The 26,470-nt window shown below is 42.6% G+C and overlaps 1 protein-coding gene across 2 annotated transcripts; it reads left to right on the forward strand.

Annotated features, from left to right (window-relative positions):
- Positions 1-1,159: 1,159 nt before the first annotated feature.
- On the forward strand, positions 1,160-21,859 carry THAP12 (THAP domain containing 12). 2 transcript variants are annotated; one of them, XM_053934058.1, is made up of 5 exons: positions 1,160-1,501; positions 16,021-16,141; positions 17,622-17,729; positions 18,688-18,724; positions 18,989-21,859. In XM_053934058.1, the coding sequence occupies exons 1-5, from the start codon at positions 1,413-1,415 to the stop codon at positions 20,932-20,934; spliced, it is 2,301 nt and encodes a 766-aa protein (XP_053790033.1). In that variant the 5' UTR covers positions 1,160-1,412; the 3' UTR covers positions 20,935-21,859. The 2 variants fall into 2 exon arrangements, with proteins under 2 accessions (XP_053790033.1, XP_053790034.1); XM_053934059.1 differs by lacking the exon at positions 1,160-1,501 and adding an exon at positions 1,890-2,982.
- The last annotated feature ends 4,611 nt before the right edge of the window (positions 21,860-26,470 follow it).

Below are 26,470 nucleotides of genomic sequence, written 5' to 3' on the forward strand. Positions count from 1 at the left end.
ACGAAGCTCGGATAGCTGGTACATCTGAGGGTCCACCAGAAGAACGGGAGGGACACTCGGGCTGCTGAAATCCTGCTCGTTTATTGAAGGGTCGCAGAAGGGGCAAACAGGGAGACAACGAAGCAGAAGGGAGGCAGATTCCGAGAGCCCCGAAGGGCGGGGTGAGGATTCTTTTACTGCGTAGGGGTAGGAGGGTTTAGCATTTGAGGGTACAAACGGGAGAAGGCTAAAGGGAGGGGAAATATAACATTAACCAGTGGGGAAAAGGGAAAGGAGTGTTCTTGGTGGAAGAACCAAAGGGAAAACGTGGAACAGAGAAAGTTCTAGGCTAAGGGGCAGACTTGAACAATAACTGACAGGACAGGGGGAGGGTACAATTCTCTTACAAAAGGGGGTGGAGAACTCATACAACTGCTGTTTCTCATGGCAACCCTAGACTGCCTTCCCCAACCCCTCCTCCTACAAGCCACAAATGATCAGAACTGTAACAATGAGTTGGGTGGCTGGCTGAAGACCTGTGGCTGGCGACCAGGAGCTGTAAGCAAAGAGAGGGGGGAAACCAGTCGTGGAGTTAATGGGAAAATGGGAGGTACTGTGCTTGGAGAGTGGGGGTTAGATGAGGAAACTATGTAGGGCTGCAAATACATGAATGAATAAAAAGGGATAATGTGGCAGGAAAGAGCAGGAAGACCAGGCTGACATGAATAAGTTGGACTGGAGAAGAAAGAGCTGTGAAGAGAGAAAAGTGCTTGTCTGTACAAAAAATGTTATGATCCCCTTCCTACACTGGGTTTTGGGGTGGCCACGGTGTAAAATATGCACGCTGTAACATGTGCACACACACGCTTGACGTCACACACGAGCACATGGCATTACATGCACGGCGCAACACACGCACGTGCTGTAACACACATGTGGCGTTACACGCACGGTGTAACAAATATGCACATGCCACAACACACACACACACGGTATAACACACACGGCACAGCCCATGGACACGGCGTAACACGGTGAAACACGCACACGGCGTAATGCCTAGACGGCGTAACACGCACGTAACGGACACATGCCCTTAACACACGCACACGGTGCAACCCGCACACAGATCCCAATACCCCGCGCATGCGCGCCCCAGCCGTATCCACTCCTCGCGCGCACGCGCAGGGCCGTGTCCGCCGCGGGCGCGCGCTGTGCAGTCTGGGAAGGAGGCGGCCCCGGCCAGGCGGAGTGCGGCGCTGAATCCTCCCGGCCGCTCACAGCACTGTGGAGCCGCTTCCCGCTCTGCCTCCCCTCCGGCCGCCGCCGCCGCCACCTCCTCCTCCTCCACCACCCCACACAGGCACCCTCCCCCCGCCCCCGTCCCGCCGGCCCGCGGATTTAAAGGGGCAGCGGCGCCGGCCGGGGGAACCATGCCGAACTTCTGCGCGGCGCCCAACTGCACCCGCAAGAGCACCCAGTCCGACCTGGCCTTCTTCCGCTTCCCCCGCGATCCGGCCAGGTGAGACCACCTCGGGAGGGGCGGGCTGAGGGAGGGACGCCCGGCTCTCCCCCTCAGGCCCCGCCGGCCCACAGCGCTGTCTGTCTGAGGATACATCGTGCTGGAGAGCTGGCTCCCTTCCCCCTGCCCGCTCTGCTTCCCCCGTGCCTCCTTACCCGCGGGCTGGCGGACGCCTGGACCTCCGATGGTGCCTGAGGAGGCCGCGCTCGCTCCGGCGGGGCGGGGCCGTGGGACCCTCCGGGCTGTGGCGGCGGGCGGCTGCGCCTGCGCCGGGACGGTAGCGGCTGCGGCTGCCGCCCCTCGGGGGAGTGGTGGGGACGAGAGTGGCGGCGCTCCGGGATGCGGTGGGGAGAGGGTGCCTGGCCAAGACGGGGGTGGGAGCTGCCTGCCTGTGGGCAGGGTGAGGCTGTATATGAGGTGGTGTAATAGCTGCGAGAGATGTGGGGCAGCTGGAGGGGTACCAGAGCCATAGGCTCAGGCAGGGGAGCCCTGCACTGTGGGGGGCTCGCGCAGGCTTAGCACTGGCTCAAGCAGTAAAGGTCCATCAGGCCTGCTCTGTGTGTTAGGCGATGTGGTGCTGGATGATGAGGTGTGTGCGTGGCAAATGGGACACTCCTGTGACGGGGAGGAACTGTCACAGGATTCCTGGGATGGTGGCAAAGCATCATGAGCAACAGCAGAGGTGATGGGAGAAATTCCCAATGGGTGAAAAGCAGGGGTGGTGTACTGGTAGAGCAAAAAGTGTGTGAGTGAGAGACAGTGGAAAATAGTATGAAAAATAAATCATGCACTTAGACACAGAAATCCCCATTAAAGGTTCACCCTTAAATCGAGATAACACTCTTATAATCACTTGATTTAACATGATGCTCACAATATTGAAAGGTGCATAGGCATAGAGCAATACTAGTTACCTCTTTTCTAACAGTCGATAGTTAAGGCTGGGCTTTTCATTATTTATACATGATATTTACTTCCTTCCTTCCTTGAAGCTGCTTGACCTGATTTTTGGAAAAATCAAAACCCGTTGGGAATTATGCACATGTAGTATTTTCTAAGGAAACAGACCCTCCAAGCAATTTCAAATGAAGATACAAAAAAGCGTATATAGGTAGTAGCTGCTTTCTAAAGTTGTGATTTTGGATATGTTATGAAGTTCTTCTGGATGAATGCAATTCCTTGCTGTAAAGGCTATCCAGATCCCTTGATGTCTAGTACATGCAAGGTGTTATAATACAATCCATATTCCATATGCTTTTGCTTTAATAAGAACTGAAATCAAAGTGTTTGCTTACCTACTCTTATTCTTCAATTTCATGATTTGCTCTTACTGTTGTCTTTTTCTACCATCTGTCCTGTCACATGTCACAGAGACCCTTAGCATCTCACACAAAGGAATGTCTGCAGTTGGTGTGGAATTGAAGAAAATTGGCACTGCCTGATCTTCAGTCTTAATTTGTAAGAGGGCCATGCTGTAAAATGTGAGTCACATCAAGCTGTACAGAATTCATCAGTAGATGACGGTTTACTGTATGAAGAAAATATCCTCTTCAGTTCATAATTTTTTTATGGAAGGACATTTTGAATGTGTGTGTTCCATGGTAGCAGTGCGGAGATGTAGTTAAAGGTGTGTGACTAAATGATTAAGTTTTAAAGATTAATTTTTTTAAAACTATATTTTATAAACTCTAGGATGGTTTAGGTTGGAAGGAACCTTAAAGCTCATGTCATTCCAAGCCATGGGTAGGTATGCCTTCCATTAGACCACCTTGCTCCCAGCCAACCCTTGGAACACTTCCAGGAATGGGGCAGCCTCAGCTTCTCTTGGCAACCTATGCCAGGGCCTCCAAACCCTCACTGTAAAAAATTTCCTTCATATATCTAACCTAAATTTCCCCTCTTAGAGTTTGAAGACATTTCCCCATGTCCTGTCACTGGAGTTCCTGATGCAGAGTTCCTCTCCTACTTCTCTGTAAGGCCTGTTCAGACACTAGAAGGCACTGTGAGGTCTCCACACAACCTTCTCTTCTCCAGGCTGAACAGCCACTACTTTCTCATCTTGTCTCCATATGGGAGGTGCTCCAGTCCTCTTGCCAGCTTTGTGGTCTCCTCTGGATTTGGTCCAACATTTCCATGTCTGTCTTTATATTGGGGTGTACTGTACACAGTATTTTAGATGGGGTCTCACAAGATGGGTAGGAGGAAGGAGAAACTATACATAAACTGCATATAGCATCTTTGTGCTCTTAAAAACAGTCAGTGACAAAGATGATGTTTTAAGTTCTCTAGAAGTTCCCCCCTTAATATTTTACAACTTTCTGTCCAAAGTTGGTAATATATTCTATTTTACCAAGAGCATTTAGAGACTAATAAATCCATGCATCCTTTTAGTTTTACAGATTTGAGGGTGTTTTATTCTGTGGGTTGGTCTACAGCAGTCTTCAGATGGAGATGAAAATATGTTCCTTGTACTGCTTGCTCTCACTTTTGTAGGTCAGACTGGGGTGGTGAGCAAAATACATTGTCCCAAAATGTTATTTGCACTTGGCAGCTTACAGTGGGAAAGCTGAAAATAAAGTTGTTAGAATACATTTTAAAATGAATTTTAATTTAAAAAAATCATTGATGGTAAATGCATAGTCTGGGTAAATTGTTTCTACTACCTTACTGTTTTCAGTGTTTCCATAAAAGCTGGGTAATTGCCTTTAATGTTTTCCCAGTTCAGTGCTAAGCAGTTCCAGTTAGACATTCCAAGTCTGATCTTTCAGGTGTTAGGAAGTCAGTGAGAACTAACCTGTTAAGACTACCTTCTTTCCTTTTGGCTTTTTGAGAAGATAAAGGGTTCAGAGATTAGCTTTTGGAGAACCACCAGTATTTAATAGGTGGTATATTGTCTTTTCATATCAAACTAGTGTAAGTAGCCTCTGTTACCTATACAAGGTTTACAGTTTTATGCAGTCTAGGCAGTGATCCTCACAGTAAAATATGGTTGTTTAACTCTCATCTGGGATTGTGGCTCTGTTCATCATGGTGGCTCAAGTTACAGTTGAGGTATGAGTGTTCAGAACAAAATACTTAAGCAAAGAGAAGCTGTTCTGCTGCAGTTGACCAGTAGTGAGGTGATATATACTCTAGTTGCAACTCCGTAAAATGCCATTTCAACTTCCATGAGATGTCAGCAGATCTCTGAAAATGTAAAGTTTGTGACTGAAGAAAACCTTCTTAAAAGCTAATGAGCAATGCCTAAGCAGTATTAAGGAAACTTTCCTTCCTGACCATTCAGGAGCCATGCTGGGAATCCCCTTTGCAGACCGAGACTTTAATTGCTGTGAGCAAAGCCCTCCAGGGCAGGTGGCTCCAAATGAAAGAGAGTGCCATTTGACTCCCTGGACATGCCACACTCATAGCCTTGACCCTGGGTTCTGGGTTTTCTGTAGCAGAGTCTCATATGTCTTGTTCCTTTCAGCACTTTAATCATAACATGATAACAGCTTGAGCTGATGCCTCTGGGGATTGACCCTGAACCAAGAGATCCCTGGGCTTTTATATCTCTACAGTCTCTGCACCCATTCTTTAAGTGCTGCCCTTATGTACAGCATTATTCCAAGTACAAATATAACAAAGCTAACAGGATTACCATAGGGTAGAGTACAACATTATAGATTCCTGTGCACAAATACTTAAACGATTACCAATAAAAAAATCACATAATGATCATGATGGTTGATCATCCACTACTAGTTTGATGAGAGAATGGTGTATCCAGTTTTGTTACCTAAAACTTACAGCAAATAGTATATGGCAGTATATGGTCCTTCCTATTTAACTTGCAGTTTAGATTTTACTGAAAATACCTTAGTTAATCCTTCATCTCCAGATTGTATGTCATGCAGCTGTATTTAGTTTTATTTATTATTTTGTGTGGAGTTGTCTCCAACCATTTATTTTCTAAGAGGCTGATCCTGGGTATAAATCTCTGCCAAACACTATTCCTGTTCATGACCACTCTAGAGGTTGATGAGAGTTATTTCCAATATCTTGCTGTCCCATAATACTATTCCTAAACTCCAGGCTATTTTAAATCTACCGGACTACATGTTTGAGCAGTTTTATTATTTCTTTGTTTCACAGGAGCCTTTGTATGATCTGGACAGTGTACTAAAGTGATTTCTCTTGTAAGCTTGGTGGCTTCCAGCAATACTTGTATTTCAGTTCCATTAGATACATTATTTTTTGCTGAAGTAAAGAACTATGGCTCCTTCAGCAGTGTAAATGTATGATGCTCTCCAAAAACTTATTTAGAATTAGTATAGTCACTCATTAATTACATCTCCACCAGGCTGCCTTTCCTAATGCAAGTTAATTCAGCCTCTTGGGCATTCACCAAGGGTTGTAGAGGTTCTGCCTTAAGCGCCTCTGAGTTTCTTATTCCTGTGTAGTCTGTGTGTCATTTGCCATTCATGTATGAGAATCCATTGTAAATGGGATTAGATCCAAGTTCTCTAGAGACTGATCATGCATATCTCCATGTAGGTGGCTGAAGTGAAATACTACTTGAGCACATCATGATGGAGCTCATTGTTGAAGGGATTGGGAAATAAAGTTCTAGATTAAAAAAAATCTCAAGATAATATGTGTATTTAAAATAATTTATTCACAACTATATGCTCTTCATGGGGATGATGCTTGTGAAGCATGTTTAAGAATCATGTCCATTTCATGTATACATGGTTGTTGGGTGACTTGGACTTAAGTCTGCTCCTTTTCATGATAATTGCTGTTGCTGCTATTGCTTTTAACATAGGAATTATTCCCTGCTGCTACAGCATCCAGTTGAGTTGAGTAGTAAGGCTCAGGGCAGTCTTGTGGGTATAGGTTTTGCATAAGGACTTCACAAGCTGCATAAGCCTGTCTTCTCATGCAGAAATAGTTCAAAAGGCCTTGGAGTAATCTGGCAATCCCAATGCCAGAGCCAAAGCTGAAGCTCCTTTTATAGCTTGGAAGGCTTTTTCTGTTTCTGGACCCCACTGCACAGGCTCTCCATCCTCTGTCTTGGTGGTGTTAAGGAATCCATTCAGTGCTGGCAGCTCAGGGCAACTGCAGCGCCAGCTGCAGATGGAGCTCTGGTGGCAAGAGCCAGAGGCAAGAGGCAACTGCTGACCCTTTGCACAGCAAAAGGGCACAGGGATCTGTGGCACAGCCAGGCACATGGACACTCCAAGACACCGCAGGAGCTGACAACACCCAACTTTCCCACACTTAGACTGGTGAGAGGACTTGGACTTATTTGGGTTCCCTCCTTGGATGCACCATCTTGAGCTGTGATTTTGTTACTGCACTGTGATTACAATTATTTTAAGGATTGATATGACAGATCGTGCTATGGGAAACCTGGGGTCAAGCCAGTAAAGAAACCCGATCTGACACTCAGAGCTGCAAAGGGGCCTTAGTCCTAGCTCAGGTGGTGCAAGTGTGACTGCCAGAGTGGCTCCTGGGTGGCCCAACAGGGAAGTTTCCTTAACAGTACCACAGTACCCTCTGCCAATGATTTACTGAACTACTTTACCCCAGTATATCCAGTCTGCCATATCTTTCTATCTTGAAGAAATCCTTGCAATTGGGTTTTTATTTGTTACTGGTTGAGTAACCACAGCCTGGTTACCATAGTGTGGACCTTTCCTGGATCTGCTAATCTTTGTCCTTTTGTTAATATAAATACTAAATACTTTACTTCCTGACAACACAACTGAAGCTTAAAAAAAGACACACAGTGGTCTTTTCTACTAGACAAGTAGTATCTTTCAATCTTCATAAGCCTTGCTGGCAACTTACAAATAATCTATGTATTCTACAAGTATCAATTAACGTGGTAGTTTTACACCTTATTATTGCATGGTGGTAGGTGTCAAAATTCTCTTCATATTGAATGGACCTAACTCTCTGTCTCCTGAAGACCATAACAAAACTTAAAAGCATTTTCTTATATCTACTTTTTTTTTTTTTAATTAACTGAAGTTTTTTCCTTTTCTTTTTGCTGAAGTGGCAGTATGAAGTCTTAGGTAACAAAACCCCAGTTTCCTGCCCAGACAGGACCCCTTGCATATCTTTGTCCTGGATGAAAATGAAACCGTGTCCTCCAAATTAATTTAAATAACATTGTTTTGAAAATTAAAAAGATTTCCTGCTGCTGTGACTGTGCTGCTAAACTGAGTGACAGGTGATGCTTGCCATTTATGAATAACACCATATCTTTTTGAGACAACAACAGTTCTCTTTATTCTAGAGAAAGTAATTTACCATCTTCTTACCTATATAAATGTACATGTCTGAAATATACATTAATAAATATACTTCAAAACTATACACAAAATTACCACCATTATAAGCAAGTACTAGTCCACAGAAAATACCATATTTGTACAAAAACCAGTGTTTCACCTGATGTGCACCTGCTGGAGAGCCTGCTTTTGGCAGGGTACATCAAATTGACACCCTGACAATCCATCCAAAAAGCTACAACTAAATCTGAATTCACAAAAAGGATAACTTTACTGCAAAACAGGACACAAAAAACACACATTTTGAAGACAAGCATTCCTCTACAAGCAGATCTTTCCAATTCCCCCTTTTTGAAGGAAATCCATATGCATATAATCACATCAGAGTGAGCAATTACTTCAGCTGGTGTTTTCTGTGCTCTCCAGAAATCTGTTTTGTCTGCGAACCAATTGCCTATTTACTTATTTGCCAATTTGCCTATTTAGCAAAAGAAGAAAATACTTTTACAACTAAAAAAAGATAGTAAATCAACTCTTAGGTTAAAATTTTTTGAAAGAATCAGCATATATTAAAATTGTGTTGATAATGATTTTTAATAATTTCCTATATAATCTTCAAAATGTGCAGGTAGTGGCATGAATCATTACTGTAAGAGTTTAGGTTGTTGCATTTTGGTTTGGGGGATTTTTTTAATATAAACAACTTTGCTATCAATCTTGCTTTCTGAAACCAGGTTTAGCTAAACCTTTTAATTATCCCCCAATATTCACAAAATAAAGTAATAGAATAGAGTGACAGAGTCTTTAAGGTTAGAAAAACACTCTAAGGTTGTCAAGTCCTGTCACTGCAGGCCCCCAGCCGGGTAGTAATTAGCATTGACTCCATGATTGCAGAAGGCTGGTCAATTGCTTTGTTATATCCTCTTATACTATATTATATTATACTTATTAAGTAACTCAGTAACCCTTACAGCCAGTCCGATAGAGCTTTGACCTAATTGGTCAATCCAGCAAAACACCATCCAGTGTCCAATTAAGAAATCACCCTTTGGTAAACAAATATCCATAACACATTCCACATGTGCACAACAACCGGTTTCTCATTCTTTTCTCTGATCTTCTCACAGCCTTCCCTGGGAAAATGCCTGGGAAAGTCTGTGCCTGCTCTCTGTGGCCAGAGAGCTGCTGCCACAAAATCCCACTATTAAGCCAGCTCCACCATGTTGACTACTGAACCGTGTCCTCTAGTGCCTCATCCACATACCTTTTGACAGCTACCAGGTCTGGTGATTCCACCACTTTTGTGGGCAGCCTGTTCCAGTACCTGACCACCTTTCAGTGAGGAAATTTAGCCAACCTAAACCACCTCTGACACAACTTGAGGCTGTTTCCTCTTGTCCTGTCCCTTGTTCTCTGGGAGCAGAACCTGACCCTCACCTGGCTGCACCCTCCTGTCAGGGAGTTGTGGAGAGTGAAAAGGTGCCCCCTGAGTCTTCTTCTCTCCAGGCTGAGCCACTGCAGCTCCCTCAGCTGCTTCTGGTGCTTCAGACCCTACCCCAACTCCATTTCCCTCTCTTTGCACATTTCAGCACCTACATCAAGGTTGTGAGGACCCCAAAACTGACCCCAGGATTGGAGGTGCCTCAGCATTGCTGAGCACAGAGGGACAGTCACTGTGCTGGGCCTGTGGCCACACCATTGCTGGTACAGGCCAGATATCCCTTTGCCTTCTTGGTCACCTGAGCACACTTGGCTCATGTTCAGCCACTGTTGACCAGCACCTCCAGGGCCTTTCTAACAGTCAGTTTTCCAGCCACTCTGCCCTAAGCCTGTACCTCTGTGGGGGGTCGTGGTGATCTGAGGTGGGACCAGCCACCCCAGCCAGACAGTGGCACAGGACTTCTAGGACTTTGTTAGGCACAAGGTCAGTACCACTTCACAGCCTGCAAACACTACTTGCATTAGGTGTACTCCCAGCAACAGTGGTGTAATATACTGCTTTGAGATAGCTTTTAATTTGTGCCAAATATATTGCAACGGAAGGACTTGCATAACAGTATATGGTATGCATTAGTTGAATAGTGAAAGATTTGATAAAAGTTAATACATAATTTTATTCTAAGATCTGTCTAGTTGCTTCTTGGAGCTATGCAGAGCTATAGTGGGTGATCTCAGGGGTCTGACTTCCTTTTTCTTTGTTATTCCATTCCTCAGAGACTGTTCTGTTTGGAGCCAAACTCACAGTTTGGCTGAAGTGCTGAATTCACACTCAGATTGAGTTTTCAGGTTTGAGTTCAGTCATATAACCTGTCATCTCCTTTTAGTCCTGTAGCTACCTCAGGGAATGTCAACATTTCAGCCTTTGCCATTAGAGCTTCCTAAATTTCTAGAACTCTGGTTGCTGATACACTGTTCCAGTGGGTTGAGAAGCTTGGTGCCCATGTTTGATCCGTGATATAAAAGAGGGGAAATTCAGATTAGGTGTAGGGAAGAAATTCCTCCCTGTGAGGGTGGTGAGGCCCTGGCACAGGTTGCCCAGAGAAGCCGTGGCTGTCCCATCCCTGGAGGTGTTCAAGGCCAGGCTGGATGGGGTTTGGAGCAACCAGGTCTAGTGAAAGGTGTCCCTGCCTATGGCAGGGCCTGGAAAGAGATGGGCTGTAAGGTCCTTTCCAACCCAAACCACTCTAGGATTGTGTGGTTAGGATCCTCAAACCAGGGCTCTGGACACCAAAGGCTTCTTTTGGATCATGTGCTCAGGTGGTGCCTTAAAGAACCTAGAAATAAAACAACATACCCTGAGATAATATTAGTATAGGAGGTAACACAAAGGCTGGTCTTCATTGGAGGCCTCCAGGGGCAGATATGGAAAAATGCCCGCAAAATGCCCACCCCTCATGGGGTGAATACAGTTTTAAAAGTTTAGCAGATCAGCATAATTGAAAAAAAATCACCAATTAGAGAAATAAGAGGTGATGCCATTTCCCTCAGTCCAACCTTCTCTGAATCCTGCCTGAGCCCTCCCCCCCCCCCTTCCTTAGATGGGAACTAAATGTTGTTTGTGAAAATGTGTCTTGAAGAGCTGTTTTTTGGCCTTGGTTCCCAGACAGAGCCAAGATAGGATAGGGGGCCTTGGAATGTGGAGCTTCTTTCTGCCTAGGGAAAAGTACTGGGTAAAGTATTGGGAAAACTAGCCACAAATAGAACAATAGGCAAAGTTACAAATATATATGTAAGAATACAGCGAATATATAAAAGAAAACAGGCAAAAATAATTTGGCATCACAGGCAGTGTTTACTTCAGCACAAAAGGCAGCAGCCACAGCCAGTTTTTGTTCAACTGTTGAAGAACTTTGTAAGGGAATGATGCCTTGAGAGGCTACCTAGAACAGGGGCTAGACAGTGTTAAAAGAATAAAGTAGGTATTTATTAAAAAGGCCTTCAAAGAATACACCTTGGGCAGTACAAGAGCCTGGCCGAAGCTACACCCATGTTGGACAACAGGTCACATGTTTTCATGCTTTTGTAAGTTTTGGTCCATTTGCATATTAGGGTTGATTGTCCAATTACAGCTTCAGGTTATGAAGTCCAATCCTCCCATATTGCTCTCCTCAATTTGCTGTTTATACTTTTTGGGCCTTAAGCTGCAATGGTGTCCTTGGTTCTCAGGCTGGAAAATGATTGTTTTGTCTAACTAAACTGTGAAGAGAACTTGCTAACCCTTTATATGAAGTTCAGAGTTGCGTACTAATGCAATACAGAATCTGGATAATATGAAAGCTAAAACTTAAGGCATCAGGAAAGAAGTATTGAGTAGTTAATGACATCTGTGTGAGACTCATTTTTGAATAAGCCCCCTCTAAAGAGCTGGTGGTATCTCTTGCTGTCTCATTGACTATTACTAAGTACTGTGTAGTACTTACTAAGTACCTACTTAGGTTCTTTGGTTGGCGTTAACATGGGAGGGCAAAGAATTCAGGCTGATGTTTGCCTGCCCTTGGCATCTATGTGCCAGTTCTGAATGCACCATTCTTGCCACCAGTTTGTCTCCCTGTGATTGCCAGGAGGTGATTCAGGGGAGTTAACATAATGTAAGGAGCTCTGGCTTTGCTCTCTCTCCGTGTTTGTCAGCTTCCCTGAATCACTGAGAGAAGCAGGTAAGACCATGGGGTCAGGCTCTTTCTCTGGACTGAAACCCTCCCCACTAACTGTAGAGGAGGCTGATCAGCCTTTGTGATCACATTTAATGAGTTGTTTAGTAGTCAACACCCACTGAGAAAGTCTGAAAGCCAGAGTCAATATAATTTAGATGCTATAGATCTCCCAAAGACTGTTTATATCATTTGATTAAGTGAAGAAAGCTCCCCTGTTCTCTTTTTGGGGTGATTGCACTGCCAAGACAAGAGTGCAAGATCTGTTGTGCCAAAAAATCAGTTTTTTTAAAACATTGTTTTCTTTCCTATTTTAAGTCTGTGAAAAATGCCAATCACTTGTTTTTTAAAATTTTAAAAGTTTATTAGTAATAAAATAGTTATAAAAATAGTAATAAATTAGAGTAATAAAAATTTGGACAATTAGGATTAGGACACTATGAGACAATAAAAAGCAAAGAATTATGGACGTCCGGATATTTTTGGGCACTTAGCTGCCAAAACCATGCCTTGCAAACAAAGGAATAACACTTAAAAGCAGTAGTCTGTTGCATATTAATATATCTCATACATGATCCATAAATTCCTTGCAAATTAAGAAATTTTCTGGTTTTTGTCAACTTCTTCCCCTTAAATGGAGAGAAGGTGGAAAAATGTTTGTCTTTTCCGATAAGGAGGCAGTAACTCTTTAGGTGTCCTGTTGCTGTTATCTCTGTCTGAAGAGTTTCTTGCTTATCTTATCCCCTTCTTGAGCTAGTAAAAAAAATACCTTACATCGCATAGTTTCTATTTTAACATTATGTTATAACCTAAAACTATATTTAACACACTACTTAAAAAGGATTAATACAGTATTACAAAATAACCTTCCATAACACATATAGTATTCAATTTAATATTTGCAAAGAGCCAATCATTTAATCTACATTTTTCACAAGTCGTTACTAAGCATACTGTGTGTTAAAAATGGGACCACACTCCCGGTACTAGAGTATTTATTATAATAATAAGGCCTAAAGCATGGGGGCCCACAGGTTGAACAGGAGTGTTCCTGTCAAGGATACTGAAGCGCTGGTGCTTGGTCTTCTTCCTTTATTGAGCAGTGATGTCCCAGATGTTCCAGGTGGAGCGGCACAGCTTCACTGTGTCGGGTGCCCCCTTTTTATACTGTTTTTTGTTCCTTTGGATTGGTTTCTGTGGGGATCCTTCATTTGCACGAAGGTTTAAGGCTCTTGATTGGCCCATTACAGTTCTGTCCAGGCTGGCTCCTTTCACCTGGGGGGTGATAAACTTTACTTAGATGTAAATACGGTATGTTGAGTACCTTATTTCTTATAACTACCCTTTTAACCCCTTTTCCAGTATAATAACCAAACTTTTTAACAGTACATGCTTAACAATTATCAACTATTTTCCAACAGTTTCTAACCTATTTTTGACACTCTGTATGGATCTCCGAGAGCAATATTAGAAATTATTTTGATTTATGGCATTTGCCATCACTGTTATTTTAATATTTTGCATGAGCAAAAAATTGAGATTCGCAAATAGTTCGGCCAGCAGAGATCAGAATCAAAGATTCCCCTTTTTCATCTGCACAATTGCTCTTTACTGAGCTAAAGTAGAGGTGAATCCACTTAGACCTGTGATTTCCTCATCTGGGCTGCCCACTTGTCCTGGTTTGACAAGGAAGTGAGTTTTCTCCGGAAGTTGGGGTCAAACCAATCAGTGGTCAGATTTGGATATTGATGCCTGGAGTGACCACTGAAGGCATTGGACATGCCTCTGAGAACACAGGGGGTTAAAAGCAGAGAACTCCCAGGGGAACTCTCTTTGGTTCCTGTCAGCAGAAGAGTGCAGACCTCCCCTGCCCAGCCACAGGGTGGGTGGGGGAGGGGAAGCCATGCGGCCTAGGAGAGGTAGGACAGGGGGTGAAGGGACTGGAACCGAGCGGAACAGAAGCATGGAGAAAAACTGAGATGTCTTTGTGACCCCCTCCCCCCCCAAAGAGAGAGAGACAGAGAGCCTGAAGGCACCTGGAAATTTGATATCATGTGCCGGAGTAGAAGCAGTAGAAGCGGGGGCAGGGAAGGTGCCCAGCTGTAGGAGTTGAATTCTGAGCAGCCGAGATTCCAGCTGTCCTGGGAGCCCGAGACTTTTAACTCCTTCTGGGACAAAGAAAGCTTTGTGAAACATTAGTTCTTCTTGATCTGAAAGGGAAGAGAGACAGCCTGGGACCTGAGATGTTAGAAGAAGAAATCCTAGGTGGGAGGAGATGATGGAGTGGCCTTGGCTGGACTTTTCTTGTATAGCCATAGACTGAACCAATTTCTTCTGCAACAGAGACTGCATTCTTGGGGGGATGCAATGGTTTGAGCCAAGGGAGTGGCCAGCTGCAGTGACTGCCAGGGCTGGAGTGAGAGTGACCTGCTGCAGTGATGCCAGGAGAGTGACAGGAGTAGAGTGAACAGAGAAGGATGAGGAGGGTGTAGTGGTGCCTTCAGTCTTCAGGGAAAAAGAAGATCTCTGTTCTCGAGACCCTCGGCCCCAGGGGAGGAGAAAGTGGGGGGGACTGTTGTCCAAAAATGAGAAACTGTTGTACCCTCGGCTCCAGAGGAGGAGAAAATGGGGGGGACTGTGGTCCCAAAATGAGAAACTGTTGTTCCTTGGCCCTTGGCAGAGCATCCTTAAAGGAGGAGCACTATGAGAAGTCTTGGTCCATGCACAGTGGTGAGAGCACTGTACCTGGGAGGAGGATGTCATACTGGCAGACTTTTTTCCGGGCAGTGCCATGTGTGGCATGGAAACACAAAGAGGTCGCAACTGTGTTTCCTGGTGGGGTCTGTGCTACAAGAGAGACTCCTCTCTCCCTTGATGGATGGAGAATTGATTATTTGAGGGGTGGTAACTTGATTGAGGGTCCAAGTTTTGTCTCACTGTGTTTTGTTGGAAATTGGGTGGAGGGGAGGAGGAATATTTTTGAGGGTTTTCATTCTGGATTCTGTGTGTGTCTTTTATTATAGTGGTTGGTTAATAAAGTTTTTTCCCTCATTTCTAAGCTCAAGCCTGCTCTGCTCTGTTTCTGGTCGCATCTCACAGCACTCGTTTGGGGAGGGTATACTTTCATAGGGGCAGTGGCACTGTGCCAGCGTCAAACCATGACACCCACCAAAATATCTGACAAGACAGCCTTTGTTCTTATATTGTTGAGTAATCACTAGGTTTTTTTTCTCCTCCTTACTGCTATAAACAATAATTTCATGTGTGCAGTCTAAAGTAATAGTAAAATTGCTTCCTTCTAACTTCTAGCAACAGAACAAGTAACTTTGTTGCTCAGAGAGTGATGACATATACCCCATTACAAGGAGTTGAAGCTGACTACTGCAGCATTTGCATCAATTACTGCAAATGGTTTACTCACCAGGGGGAACAGTCTGCAGTTGCATACCTAAATGGAGTCCTGTCAGTAAAGGAAATATTTCTTTATCTTTGTGGTATATCTTGGAGAACTAATCCAAAGCAAAAGTAAATACATGTAAAAATATGTATCTAAGGAGAACTTCAGGCATGGAAGCACTGTCTGTGGAATGGTTGCTTTTTTCTGTTGTTATTTTTTCACTTTCATAAATCTACTCAAAACTCCCCCAGTGACCACAATAAATAAGAAGAATACTGTGTTTTGATAGGAGGTGGAAAAGACAGCTATGTTAAAAACTGCCTAGAAAACATTATGACTTTAGACTACAAGCACATCTCTTTGGTTTTTAATTTTTCTTTTTAAGAGCAAATTCTTTAGAATTTAATAGTTAGATTTCATGAGCAACTGTGCTACAGTCTGCTCTGTGTGTGCGTGACAAAGGCAAGAATATATAAATTAAGGGAAAAGACTCCTGAATTTGATGGGATGATGTTGAGTGGTGAGCAAAAACAGAAAAAGTAGTTTTTACAAAAATTTGATGGGATATCCAAAAGATGTTGTAAAGAACTTTCCCAAGCCTTCCCAAGGTCATTTGCACTCCAATTTTGAGTATGATTTGAAACTAAGGGATTTTGTTTTATCCTAAGATTATCTAATTCTTCTCCTTACATGCAGATGTCAGAGATGGGTAGAGAACTGTCGAAGGGCAGATTTAGAAGATAAAACTCCAGATCAACTCAACAAGCATTACAGATTGTGTGCTAAACATTTTGAGACATCTATGATATGCAGAAGTGTAAGTAAAAACAAGCATTTATTTACTGCGTCTTGCAAAATATGACTGACATTTTTCACCAGAATGCTGCCTTTTAATCTTTCAGCTACTGGGTAACTCGTCCCTAGGAAAATTAATTTCTTAGTCTTAATTGTGATCACTGCCATTACCTGAGGCTCCACACAGGCTCTCAGCCATTGAAAATGAACAGTCGGAGGAGAGGGAAAAAGTGGTGCTCCTGGGCAGTTTAATGTGTTTGTTGAACAGTCCCTCACTGCAGTGCTTTCTTTGTCTCACTTGTTTCACTAGAGATTATAATATTATATAAGTTTATTGGGTGTAATTTTGCATATGTCTAATTATTTAAACTTATTAATGTCCTGTTCCTGAAGTGTGTACATGGTGTGATTTGGTTAAATTACACTCTGTTGTGGACACAAGATTTAAACACTCTTTACATCTGTCAACCTATAATTTCCTGTTACATTTTCATCCAGCTAAAGACAAGGCACTGCTTTCTGTTAATGAAGTGATAGCTTTCAGTTCTTTTTGTCAACAATATGATTTTAATAGCTTGCATAAGAGTAGGAAAGGGTGGACATGGGACTTTGTATCAGGTTTTAATTTCTAGGCTGAATTTCGCTCTGGTACATAAGCAAATAGGATCTTTTAGTTATGAACGGTAATTAAAATATGCAGGTCAAACTCTGAAGTCCTAGTGGTATTACACATTATGAGGTCTCTAATTAGCCAGCATGCCTGAAACATATGAAAATTGGAAGTCATTATGACTCTGAAAGGAAACGCTATGAAACTGGGTTTGTTTGAAATGTATTTCAATCTAATGACAAGATGACATCAGTTACAATTTTGTACTTAGTAGAAATTAGCCAGTATAGGCAACACAGGTTTACAGTATATCCAAATATAACATTTTACTTTAAATATTTTTTTTTGACTGGGAACACTTACGTGATCATCTAGAAGTCTTTTCTTTTTTTTTTATTCACAGATAAATTTTCCCTCAATATGATCTTTCACAGTAGTGCTTGGTGGACATCATAGTTCTACGAAAAGAAGCAATTGAACATTTTCACAATGAAATGTTTCTAGAATTGTGAAATAAGTGATAATACCCAAAACCCAATAGTAACAAAATGTTTCCTTTCTGATGTATGTCTTTTTATCCAGGTTTATTTTTTTAAAAAATCATAATATTGCAGTAAATTAAAATTATTGCATCCAGGGTCTTTGATATAAAGATAATGGAGACAAAAAAAAAGATTTGTAGTTTGGATTGGAGTTTTCTGTAGTATCTCTGTAGTGTTCTTTGATATCCCTGAAATGTAAATTGCATAGCTTAGCTTTCTCTTTGGTAACATAAAAAAGTCAAAGTACTTTAGAATAATAACATAAACAAGAAAAGAAGGAGGAAAAAAAAGGGCACACTGTCTGAAATTTCTCAAAGTATTCCCTAGTCGAGATGTCTGTTTTCTTACAGAGCCCATACAGAACGGTTTTACGGGATAATGCTGTGCCAACTATATTTGATCTTACAAGTCACTTGAACAATCCCCACAGCAGACATAGGAAAAGGATAAAAGAGCTGGTAAGTTTTTAATGTAAAATTATGGGTTTATTATTAAAAGAAAAAATGACAAGTAAGTTAATGTGAAACTTTTACACAAAAACGTAAAATAAAAATATTTAGCCACTTGAGTGTTTGTATTTTCTATGCTGCCTGTTCCTGTATCTTTTTTGCTGATTATAAGTTAAATGCATGATAAAAATTTTATCTACTAAGGAAGTCTTTAAGAAATAATCTGGAAAATTAAATGTGTTCGTCCAGAGCTGATTCTTTCATCCAAATCAAATGTATAGTTTTCTTTTCCTTGTTACTACAGTGACAGCTGAAGACAACTGAAGCATGATATCCCAAAATTCTTGCTGCATGTTGATTGTGATCTTTGGTTCACCCATTTAACTTCTGAAATCTGAATCAATTCAGACATGCTTGTTCTAGTTTACTGTTCTGAAAAATGATCCATGGATAAAACCAAGATTGTGAAATTTTTTTGTGGGATTGTGTCTTGTGTGTCATTTAGGGGAGAAAGTGTCTCCATGGTTATAAGTATACTGACAATTAAGAGGAATTCCACTCCTAATCTCTGTTTATACTTGAAAAATTGCAGACAATTTCTAAATGTTTCTTTGTGAGTTTGGTTGCATCTGTGCACTGAAAATGGGGTTAAAGATAGTTCTGTCTACTGGTAGTACATTACCAAATTGCAATAGTATCTATTAAATGGAATCTAATATATATACTAATAATTATATATATTGAAGAACCTCCTAATACAACTGTTCTCATGTAGTTAGTAGATACATGTCATGGCTGTAATAAACTACCTCAAGAAACCTCCTGGTCTTAGAATTTCTAGCACTTTTTGGCAAATGTTAACTGATCTCATATACAGTATTTGTATCTGATCTTGATATGTTAATATTTTAAGATCACGTGTTAGACATTGTCATCAATGTAAGTTCTTTTCGTTTGTTTTTTTAAGAGTGAAGATGAAATAAGAACATTGAAGCAGCAAAAGAGTAAGTGATCAAAATAATTGAGATAATAACTTTATTTGCTAAGGCTGACGAGGTAATGCCTCATAACTCATAACTATTAGTTTATATATAGCAGGAGGATAATTGAGTTCCTTCTTGATTCAGCCAGCCAGTCTAAATTATTTCCAAAATACTCATTTACTTTTAAACTGGAAACATTCTTGTCTGGACTCTGGTAACTTAAAGGTAGTGGGCAAGTAAACGCTATGTTTTATTTTTGACACTTACAGTAATTTCATTTTGCAGTTGATGATGCTTTTGAACGGAAACAGGCAACTCAAGAATCGAATGAAAACAGTGAGCAAAATGCTGTCTCAGAGGAAGGAGGGGAAGAACAAGAGGAAAAAGCTGTCCCCTTAACACTGGAAGAAAGAGAAAACAAAGATTACCTTAAATCATTATTTGAAATTTTGATCTTAATGGGTAAACAAAATATTCCATTGGATGGCCATAATGTTGATGAACTTCCAGAAGGTATTTTTACTTCAGATAACTTTCAGGCTCTACTGGAATATAGAATAAATGGTGGCGATGAAGTTCTGAGGAAACGATTTGAGATGACTGCAGTCAACCTTGAATATTGTTCGAAAACTCAGCAGAAACAAATGCTTGAGATCTGTGAAAACTGTGTTAGAGAGGAGACACTGAGGGAAGTAAGAGACTCACACTTCTTTTCTATTGTCACCGATGAAGTAGTAGACATAGCAGGAGAGGAACATTTGCCAGTGTTGGTGAGGTTTATTGATGATTCTCACAATCTAAGAGAAGAATTTATAGGATTTTTACCATATGAGGCTGATCCTGAAATTTTAGCTGTTAAGTTCCATGCAACTATTACTGAAAAGTGGGGTCTAAACATGGAGTACTGTCGGGGTCAAGCCTACATTGTCTCCAGTGGATTTGCTTCTAAAATGAAAGTTGTGGCTACGAGACTCTTGGAAAAGTATCCACAAGCTGTGTATACACTATGTTCCTCGTGTGCCTTAAATGTTTGGCTGGCAAAATCTGTTCCTGTTGTTGGTGTTTCTATTGCATTAGGAACAATTGAAGAAGTTTGCTGTCTTTTTAATCAGTCTCCACAATTACTAGTAGAACTGGACAACACAATTTCTGCTCTTTTTCAGGACAATGATGAGAAGGGTAATGAGTTGAAGAAGATCTGCCGTTCTCAGTGGACAGGCAGGCATGATACTTTTGAGGTACTAGTGGACCTCCTGCAAGCACTGGTACTGTGCTTGGATGCTGTGAGCAGTGACTTCTCTGTCAGGTGGAACAACTTCATTGTTGGTCGAGCATTTGTACTTTCAAGTGCACTAACAGACTTTGATTTCATTGTCACTATTGTAATTATGAAAAATGTTCTGTCTTTTACAAGAGCATTTGGAAAAAATCTCCAGGGACAAACATCAGATGTGTTCTTTGCAGCTGGCAGTTTAACAGCAGTATTGCACTCTCTGAATGAAGTGATGGAGAATATTGAAGTTTACCATGAATTTTGGTTTGAGGAAGCCACAAATTTAGCTACAAAACTGGATGTACAAATTAAACTGCCAGGAAAATTTCATAGGGCACAACAGGGGAACTTTGACCCTGATATGACATCAGAAAATTACTACAAAGAAATCCTAAGTGTCCCAACAGTAGAGCATATTATTCAAGAATTAAAAGATATTTTCTCAGAACAACATTTAAAAGCTCTTAAATGTTTATCATTAGTGCCCTCAGTCATGGCACAGCTCAAATTCAATACGTCTGAGGAGCATCATGCTGACATGTTCAAAAATGACTTGCCCAATCCAGACACACTTTCTGCTGAGCTTCACTGTTGGAGAATCAAGTGGAAGCACAGAGGAAAAGATATTGAACTTCCAGCTACTATTTATGAAGCTCTTCACTTGCCCGACATAAAGTTTTTCCCTAATGTTTATGCATTGCTTAAAGTCTTGTGCTTACTTCCAGTGATGAAGGTGGAGAATGAAAAATACGGAATAGGACGAAAGCGCTTGAAGGCATACCTGAAAAACACCTTGACAGGGCAAAGGTCAAGCAACCTTGCTTTGTTGAACATAAACCTTGACATAAAACATGACTTAGATTTGATGGTGGATACTTATATTAAACTCTACCCAGATAAAGTGGAATTTCAAGACTGTATTCCTTCAAACAATTCTGAAGTAACAGATGATGCCTAACTTTTTAAGCGCTAACCAATCTGTTGAAACAGCTTCTTCTTAATTAAGTTTCAAAGCTGGGGAAAAAAAAACCTGATTAAATCTTAAAAAATCACTGCAGTTGTGTTTTCATTTTAGGCCTTGGGCTGATCAAGCTGTGGTCAAAGACCTAAATTACGTGTTGATAGTCCATACTACATGTGTTTGGCAAACAAAATCAAGCCTGACACAAGCCTATGCTCTTGGCAGAGGTGCTTTCTACATCTGATTGACTTAACTAGGTGCTCGTTTACTTTATTGCATCATGGGAAAAGTACATTATGATTGTAGATCTGATGGGGCTGTTACATATTCACTGATTAATTAGGATAAGAAAGAAACTCAAACTATTAAAAGGAGTATAATCTATTTCAGTTCTGTTACTTACGATTTTTTTTAAAAATCCAAACTTTTAAGAAAGTCTTTGATGTATATTTAAGTGGCACTTTGGAGAGTGGATTCAGCTATTGCACGATCCCCATGCTGTGAACAGGTCTTGGTGTAAAGTGAATGTCAGTGATAGAGGGGTACATTTTAACATTTTGTTGGAAGAGTCAACCTCTTTCATCTCTTGATGACTGTTTACATTCCTTTGTGTCAGACACAAAACTTTTTTCTTTAGGCTTAAAAGGCATGGCAGGAGTATTTAAATTCTTAAAAGACACAAAAAACTTAAAATTTATTCCACAAATGTTTAAATCTGTTTGCTCTGTCCCAACTCTGACACAAACCCATCCATCTTATAGTATGTTTATTTGTAAACTCACTCTGGAAAGACTAAAATAAGAGTTTGTTGTTTGTCTAGAAGTAAGATTGAAAATATTGCTGTTATTTTTGGTGAGAATGAAACTTTTTTGTACAGTTTATGGAAATTTAAAATAAAATGTGAATTGTTTTTTACATAGCATTGGATTTCCTAGTAAAGCTATGCCTCTGGAAATGTGGTTTGTAAAGGTGCCTTTTATTTTAGCAATTTTTTCTTCACTGTTTTTGCAATTCTAGTGAGCAGCCTTTTCTGAAGACAGAGGAAACTGTGTGATAGTACCACTGATCTGCATGTTCTGCAAGGTTTTTTAAAGTATTTTGAGATAGCACTAACTACAGTGCTTTTACTGATTGAAGTTCTGACAATCAGGCAGAAAGAGATTAAATTTGGTTCAAAAGTAGTTTTGCAGCTATCCTGATGCATGACAGGTTTATAACTTATTTATTGAACCAAACATCAAATATCAAGTGTTGGAAGGAACCTTAAAGCTCCTCCAGTTCCACCCTCTGCCATGGGCAGGGACACCTTCCACTAGACCAGGTTGCTATAAGCCCCATCCAGCATGGCCTTGAACGCTTCCAGATGGGGCAGCCACAGCTTCTCTGAGCAACCTGTGCCAGGGCCTCACTGCCCTCACAGCCAAGGATTTCCTCTGCTATCTAATGTAAATTTCCCCTCTTCTAGCTCAAAGCCATTCCCCCTGGTCCTCTCACTACAGTTCCTGATGCAGAGTCCCTCTCCAGCTTCCCTGTAGCCCCTTCAGACACTGGAAGGCCCTGTGAGGTCTCCACACAACCTTCTCTTCTCCAGGCTGGACAGCCACTACTTTCTTGTCCTGTCTCCATATGGGAGATGCTCCAGTCCCATTACCAAGTTCATGTCTTTTTTATGTTGGGGGTACGTGGGAAATTGCAGTACTTTTATGTACTTCGCAGTTGCAGTGAGAAAGGCCCCAAACAACAGCAAATTGAATGATTCTAAAGAATATGGGTTGGTAGTGCTCTAATATAGTCAAAACAATAAGATCAAATTTGGAAAAAACCCCACATTTTCTAAACATTATCTTTTCTTTCCACTAGTATTTGTATATGCTTTCTGACATACTTTCATGTCATTGCAATTCTTGTCTCAATATAAAAAGTGTTTTAGCTAATAGCTTTCTCTGTTGCTTTCAATATATGAAAATAGCTCCCAAATCTTGGTTAAAGCTATTTAAAAAAAAAAAATTAAAATTAAAAGTCATATGGAAAATTGGCTCTTTTTAAAGATTATCTCAATTACAATTTTAATAAAATAAAAAAAAAAATATTTCCTATCTTGGAGTTCTGTGAGTTGCCCTGCTAAAGACAGCAACATGGTGGTCATGACTTCAGAGGTCATGAGCCCTGTGTCAGTAAAGTCAGGTTGGATAAGCCCAGGCTTACAGGTGCAATCAGAGAAGGAAAATTGATATCCAGTACCACAGAATTGGCCAAAAGAGCTGAAGTCTGCTTTCTGACTGTAAATGAGGCCTTTCTAACCAATGTACTGAGACAAATTGAAGAAGGGAAGCGCAAGAAAACTCTGCTTAAGTTACTAAGTGTCTGCTGGAGGTCAGCTGAAGACACGCATGTGATAAACGTTGCTAATTAGCTGGCTCAATCTTTTGGTTTTGAACTGCCTTTCACAGAGATATTTAGCTTGTCTGTAAATCAGGAGCTCTGATTTATTGTAATTTATTGCAATTTGATTTGTCCTGTGGGTGAGGAATCTCTTGATTTTTTGATACCTATAGGAGTTAATCTGAATAATGATGATTTGATAGGATGCTGAAAACTAAAAGAAGGGAGATTAAGATTAGATGTTAGGGAAAATTCTTGTCTGTGCAGGTGGTAAAACACTGACACATGTTGCCCAGAGAAGCTGTGGCTGCCCCATCCCTGGAATTGTCCAAGGCTAGCTTGGACACGGCTTGGAGCAATCTGGTCTAATGGAAGGTGTCCCTGCCCATGGCAGGGGGGTGGATTAAGATGGTCTGTAAAGTCTCTTCCTACCTAGGTCATTCTGGGTTTCTGTGATTGGTCTGTGATGTGGAGGAGCAAAGGCATAGCAGATTGCAATGATAGGTGCCTCTTCAACAGGAGAGGTTTCTGTGGAGGAAAACAATTTACTGAAACGATAATGTTTCCCATCTGATTTCTAGGGGTGCACAGAAAGAATGCAACTGTAGTGTAATCCAGTTACACAATAGACTGATACAAATGTGTCTGAAAATGAAACAATCACTGAAGATAAACTTGGATTCTGTTTTATTGAACAGATTCTGGAGACAGGGAATTACAGTTTTTAAATATTCTGTCAATTCAGGGTAGCATATATTTCCAAGGTGTATGTGAGGTATTTATCTTAGTTTGACCTGGCATTTTGGCACATTCTATGTAATGAAGTAATTGGTCTGTTAAAATTAATGTAAGTATTGCTGCTCAGATATAATTTTTAGTGAAAGTACGTTTCTATAACTGCTCAGCCTACCGTGCTCTGCGAAAGCAATGCTTGTTTTAATACACAAAATGTATTTCCTTTTCCTGTTGCATCCCGGATTTGGGTTTAGATTAGGGGTTCTTATTTATGTTAGCTAGCCGAGTCCTGTGTACCCTCGTGTTCTCCCCGCTTCCGGTTGTTAGCCCCAGGCTGCCCGCCGTTGGAGTGTTCCCCCGTCACTCCTGTGACCACTCCCCCATGCAGTCCTGAGAAGTTCTGTGTCTGTAACCCCGATCCCGCTGTCCCACTCGCCCCGAAGCTTCATATCCGCCCCTGCTGTGTTTCTATTGGTCACTGTAGTACACGTCATCACCACGGCGTCTGTATTCATTGGGCGGGGGGGCCACCTGCCCTCCCTGTCACACCCCTATATCATCCCACTCCCCCCCGGTGCCGGTGCCATTTCCCTACGTGGGTGTGGGAAGTGCGGGTCGCAACCCCCCACCGCAGCTCTCCGCGACAATAAAGCCTTCCTGCTTTCCTTCATGGGTGATTTGGACAAATTCCTTCCCTCTTTGCCTCAGACCATCACGCGGGCGACAGAACCCGGTGACCCCGACTGGTGTGCCAGCTGCAGCGGCACGTGTGAGAGAAACGGCTAGCCCAAGCTCCAGAGGGAGGAGCACCAAAAGGTCCCCGAGCTGTCTGGAGCTGGGAGAAACAGCGCGACGCCACTAGTGACGCCCAACAATGGAGCCAGGGCCGGCAGAGTGGCCCCGCACAGATGGAGACTCACTGCGAAGCACCAGGAGCTGTGCGAAGAGCCGTCGCCTCCAGTGTGGGGCCGCGCCACCGATCAGCGAGCGCTGCCACCGAGCCGAGCGTGTGTGGTCCGCGCGGAGTGCCGCTGCGCGGCCGCAGAGCCGCACCGGAACTGTGCTTTGTGTTAGACTGAAAATGGGAGCGGAGACTCCCCAAAGTAGGTCAGTGAACTCTCCGCCACCCACAGGGAGGCATGCGGTGCCCCCCGCGTGGGAGGGGAAGTGAAACTCTTCACGGCCACGAAGAGCCAAAGAAGAGAAACTTCCCGGGACGAGGACCCTGGTGGCAGCTTTTTATTTGCGAAGATCCTGGTTTGGTGAGTATTTAGCGGCAGGAGGGTACCCGGGCTAAACTCTCCTTCACTTGGGTGAGCTTTGCTGTGCTTCTGAGGGTACGGAGCACACAGCGCACAGCGCGAAGCGGTGGCCACTGAGGTCTTTCGCGTTTTTGGGTTTTTTTCCTCTTTTTCTGCAGCAGGGGTGAGGTTGTGTGGGTGAAAATAGCATGGGGACGGTGCTATCTGCCGACCAGAAGGAATTTTATACCCTACTTAAGGGAGCTCTATTGGTGAAGGGTCCCTACCCCAAAAATTCAGTTACACATTTTTTTACAGCGGCTGTACTTTTCCTTCCCATGCATAACCGCGGGGGATGCTCACAAGAGAGAGTGATGGGAGCGATATTGGTGGAGGGGATCGAATGCAGGGATCCCTCCCTAAAAGGTTCCTTTGCCACCCTCCATTTGTGGATTTCGGAAGTGGTAAAAGCGGAGTCCATGCAAGAAGCGAGCTGGGGAGGGAAGGAGCCATCGTACAAAAATGTTGCTTCCCCTGAACGTGTTTCCCCATCTTCCTCTCCTACCCCTTCTTCCCCTAACCCAGGTGGGCAGGGAGGAGTACTCCGCCGCTCCAAGGCGCAGGGCAGCTCCACAAACGTGGACTGTGATCCTGGCTCCCCCGAGCCCCCCCGGTGCCCCCGCCTTAGCGAAATTGGCCACTTCACTGGGGAACTGACCCCAAACCTCTTTCCCAATCCCTTTTTCCCACCTAAGAATCCCATTTCTGGTGCTACCCCGTGCTGCTCTGTTTCTTTGAACCCTTTTCTTTATTCCCCTGAGGAAACCATGGCCATGTGGTCAGGGTCTTTGTCTTCCCAAGATGGAGGACGGTCACGTGGAGGGGCTTCTTCTTCCCACAACCCCTTTCTCTCTTTTGTTCCTGGTGTCCCCACCTTTAACCCAACCCCCTCCTGCCTCCCTGTGGGTGTGGGCACCGCCCCCTTGGGAGGTCAGGTTACTCCCTCACCCATTGTTCCCCCTTGTGTGGGTGTTCCCTCCAGTCCTTTAGGTGTTCTCCCAGTTGCATCATCGACCCTGCCCTCTCCCTCCGGGGAGAGCTCTGCTGTCTCCGCCCCGCTGCCTGAGGGAGGCAGCCCCCATCCTGTTCCCTGCACCCTGTCCCCATCTTCCCAT

This window comes from Vidua chalybeata, chromosome 2 (genome assembly GCF_026979565.1).
Source record: "Vidua chalybeata isolate OUT-0048 chromosome 2, bVidCha1 merged haplotype, whole genome shotgun sequence".
Lineage (NCBI taxonomy): Eukaryota > Metazoa > Chordata > Aves > Passeriformes > Viduidae > Vidua > Vidua chalybeata.

Bases quoted from the DNA above. Each gene is read 5' to 3' on its own strand.
- THAP12 (XM_053934058.1), top strand. From the start codon at position 1,413: ATGCCGAACTTCTGCGCGGCGCCCAACTGCACCCGCAAGAGCACCCAG. The intron at 1,502-16,020 runs GTGAGACCACCT...CCTTACATGCAG, and splicing joins TTCCCCCGCGATCCGGCCAG to ATGTCAGAGATGGGTAGAGA. The intron at 17,730-18,687 runs GTAAGTTTTTAA...TGTTTTTTTAAG, and splicing joins GGAAAAGGATAAAAGAGCTG to AGTGAAGATGAAATAAGAAC.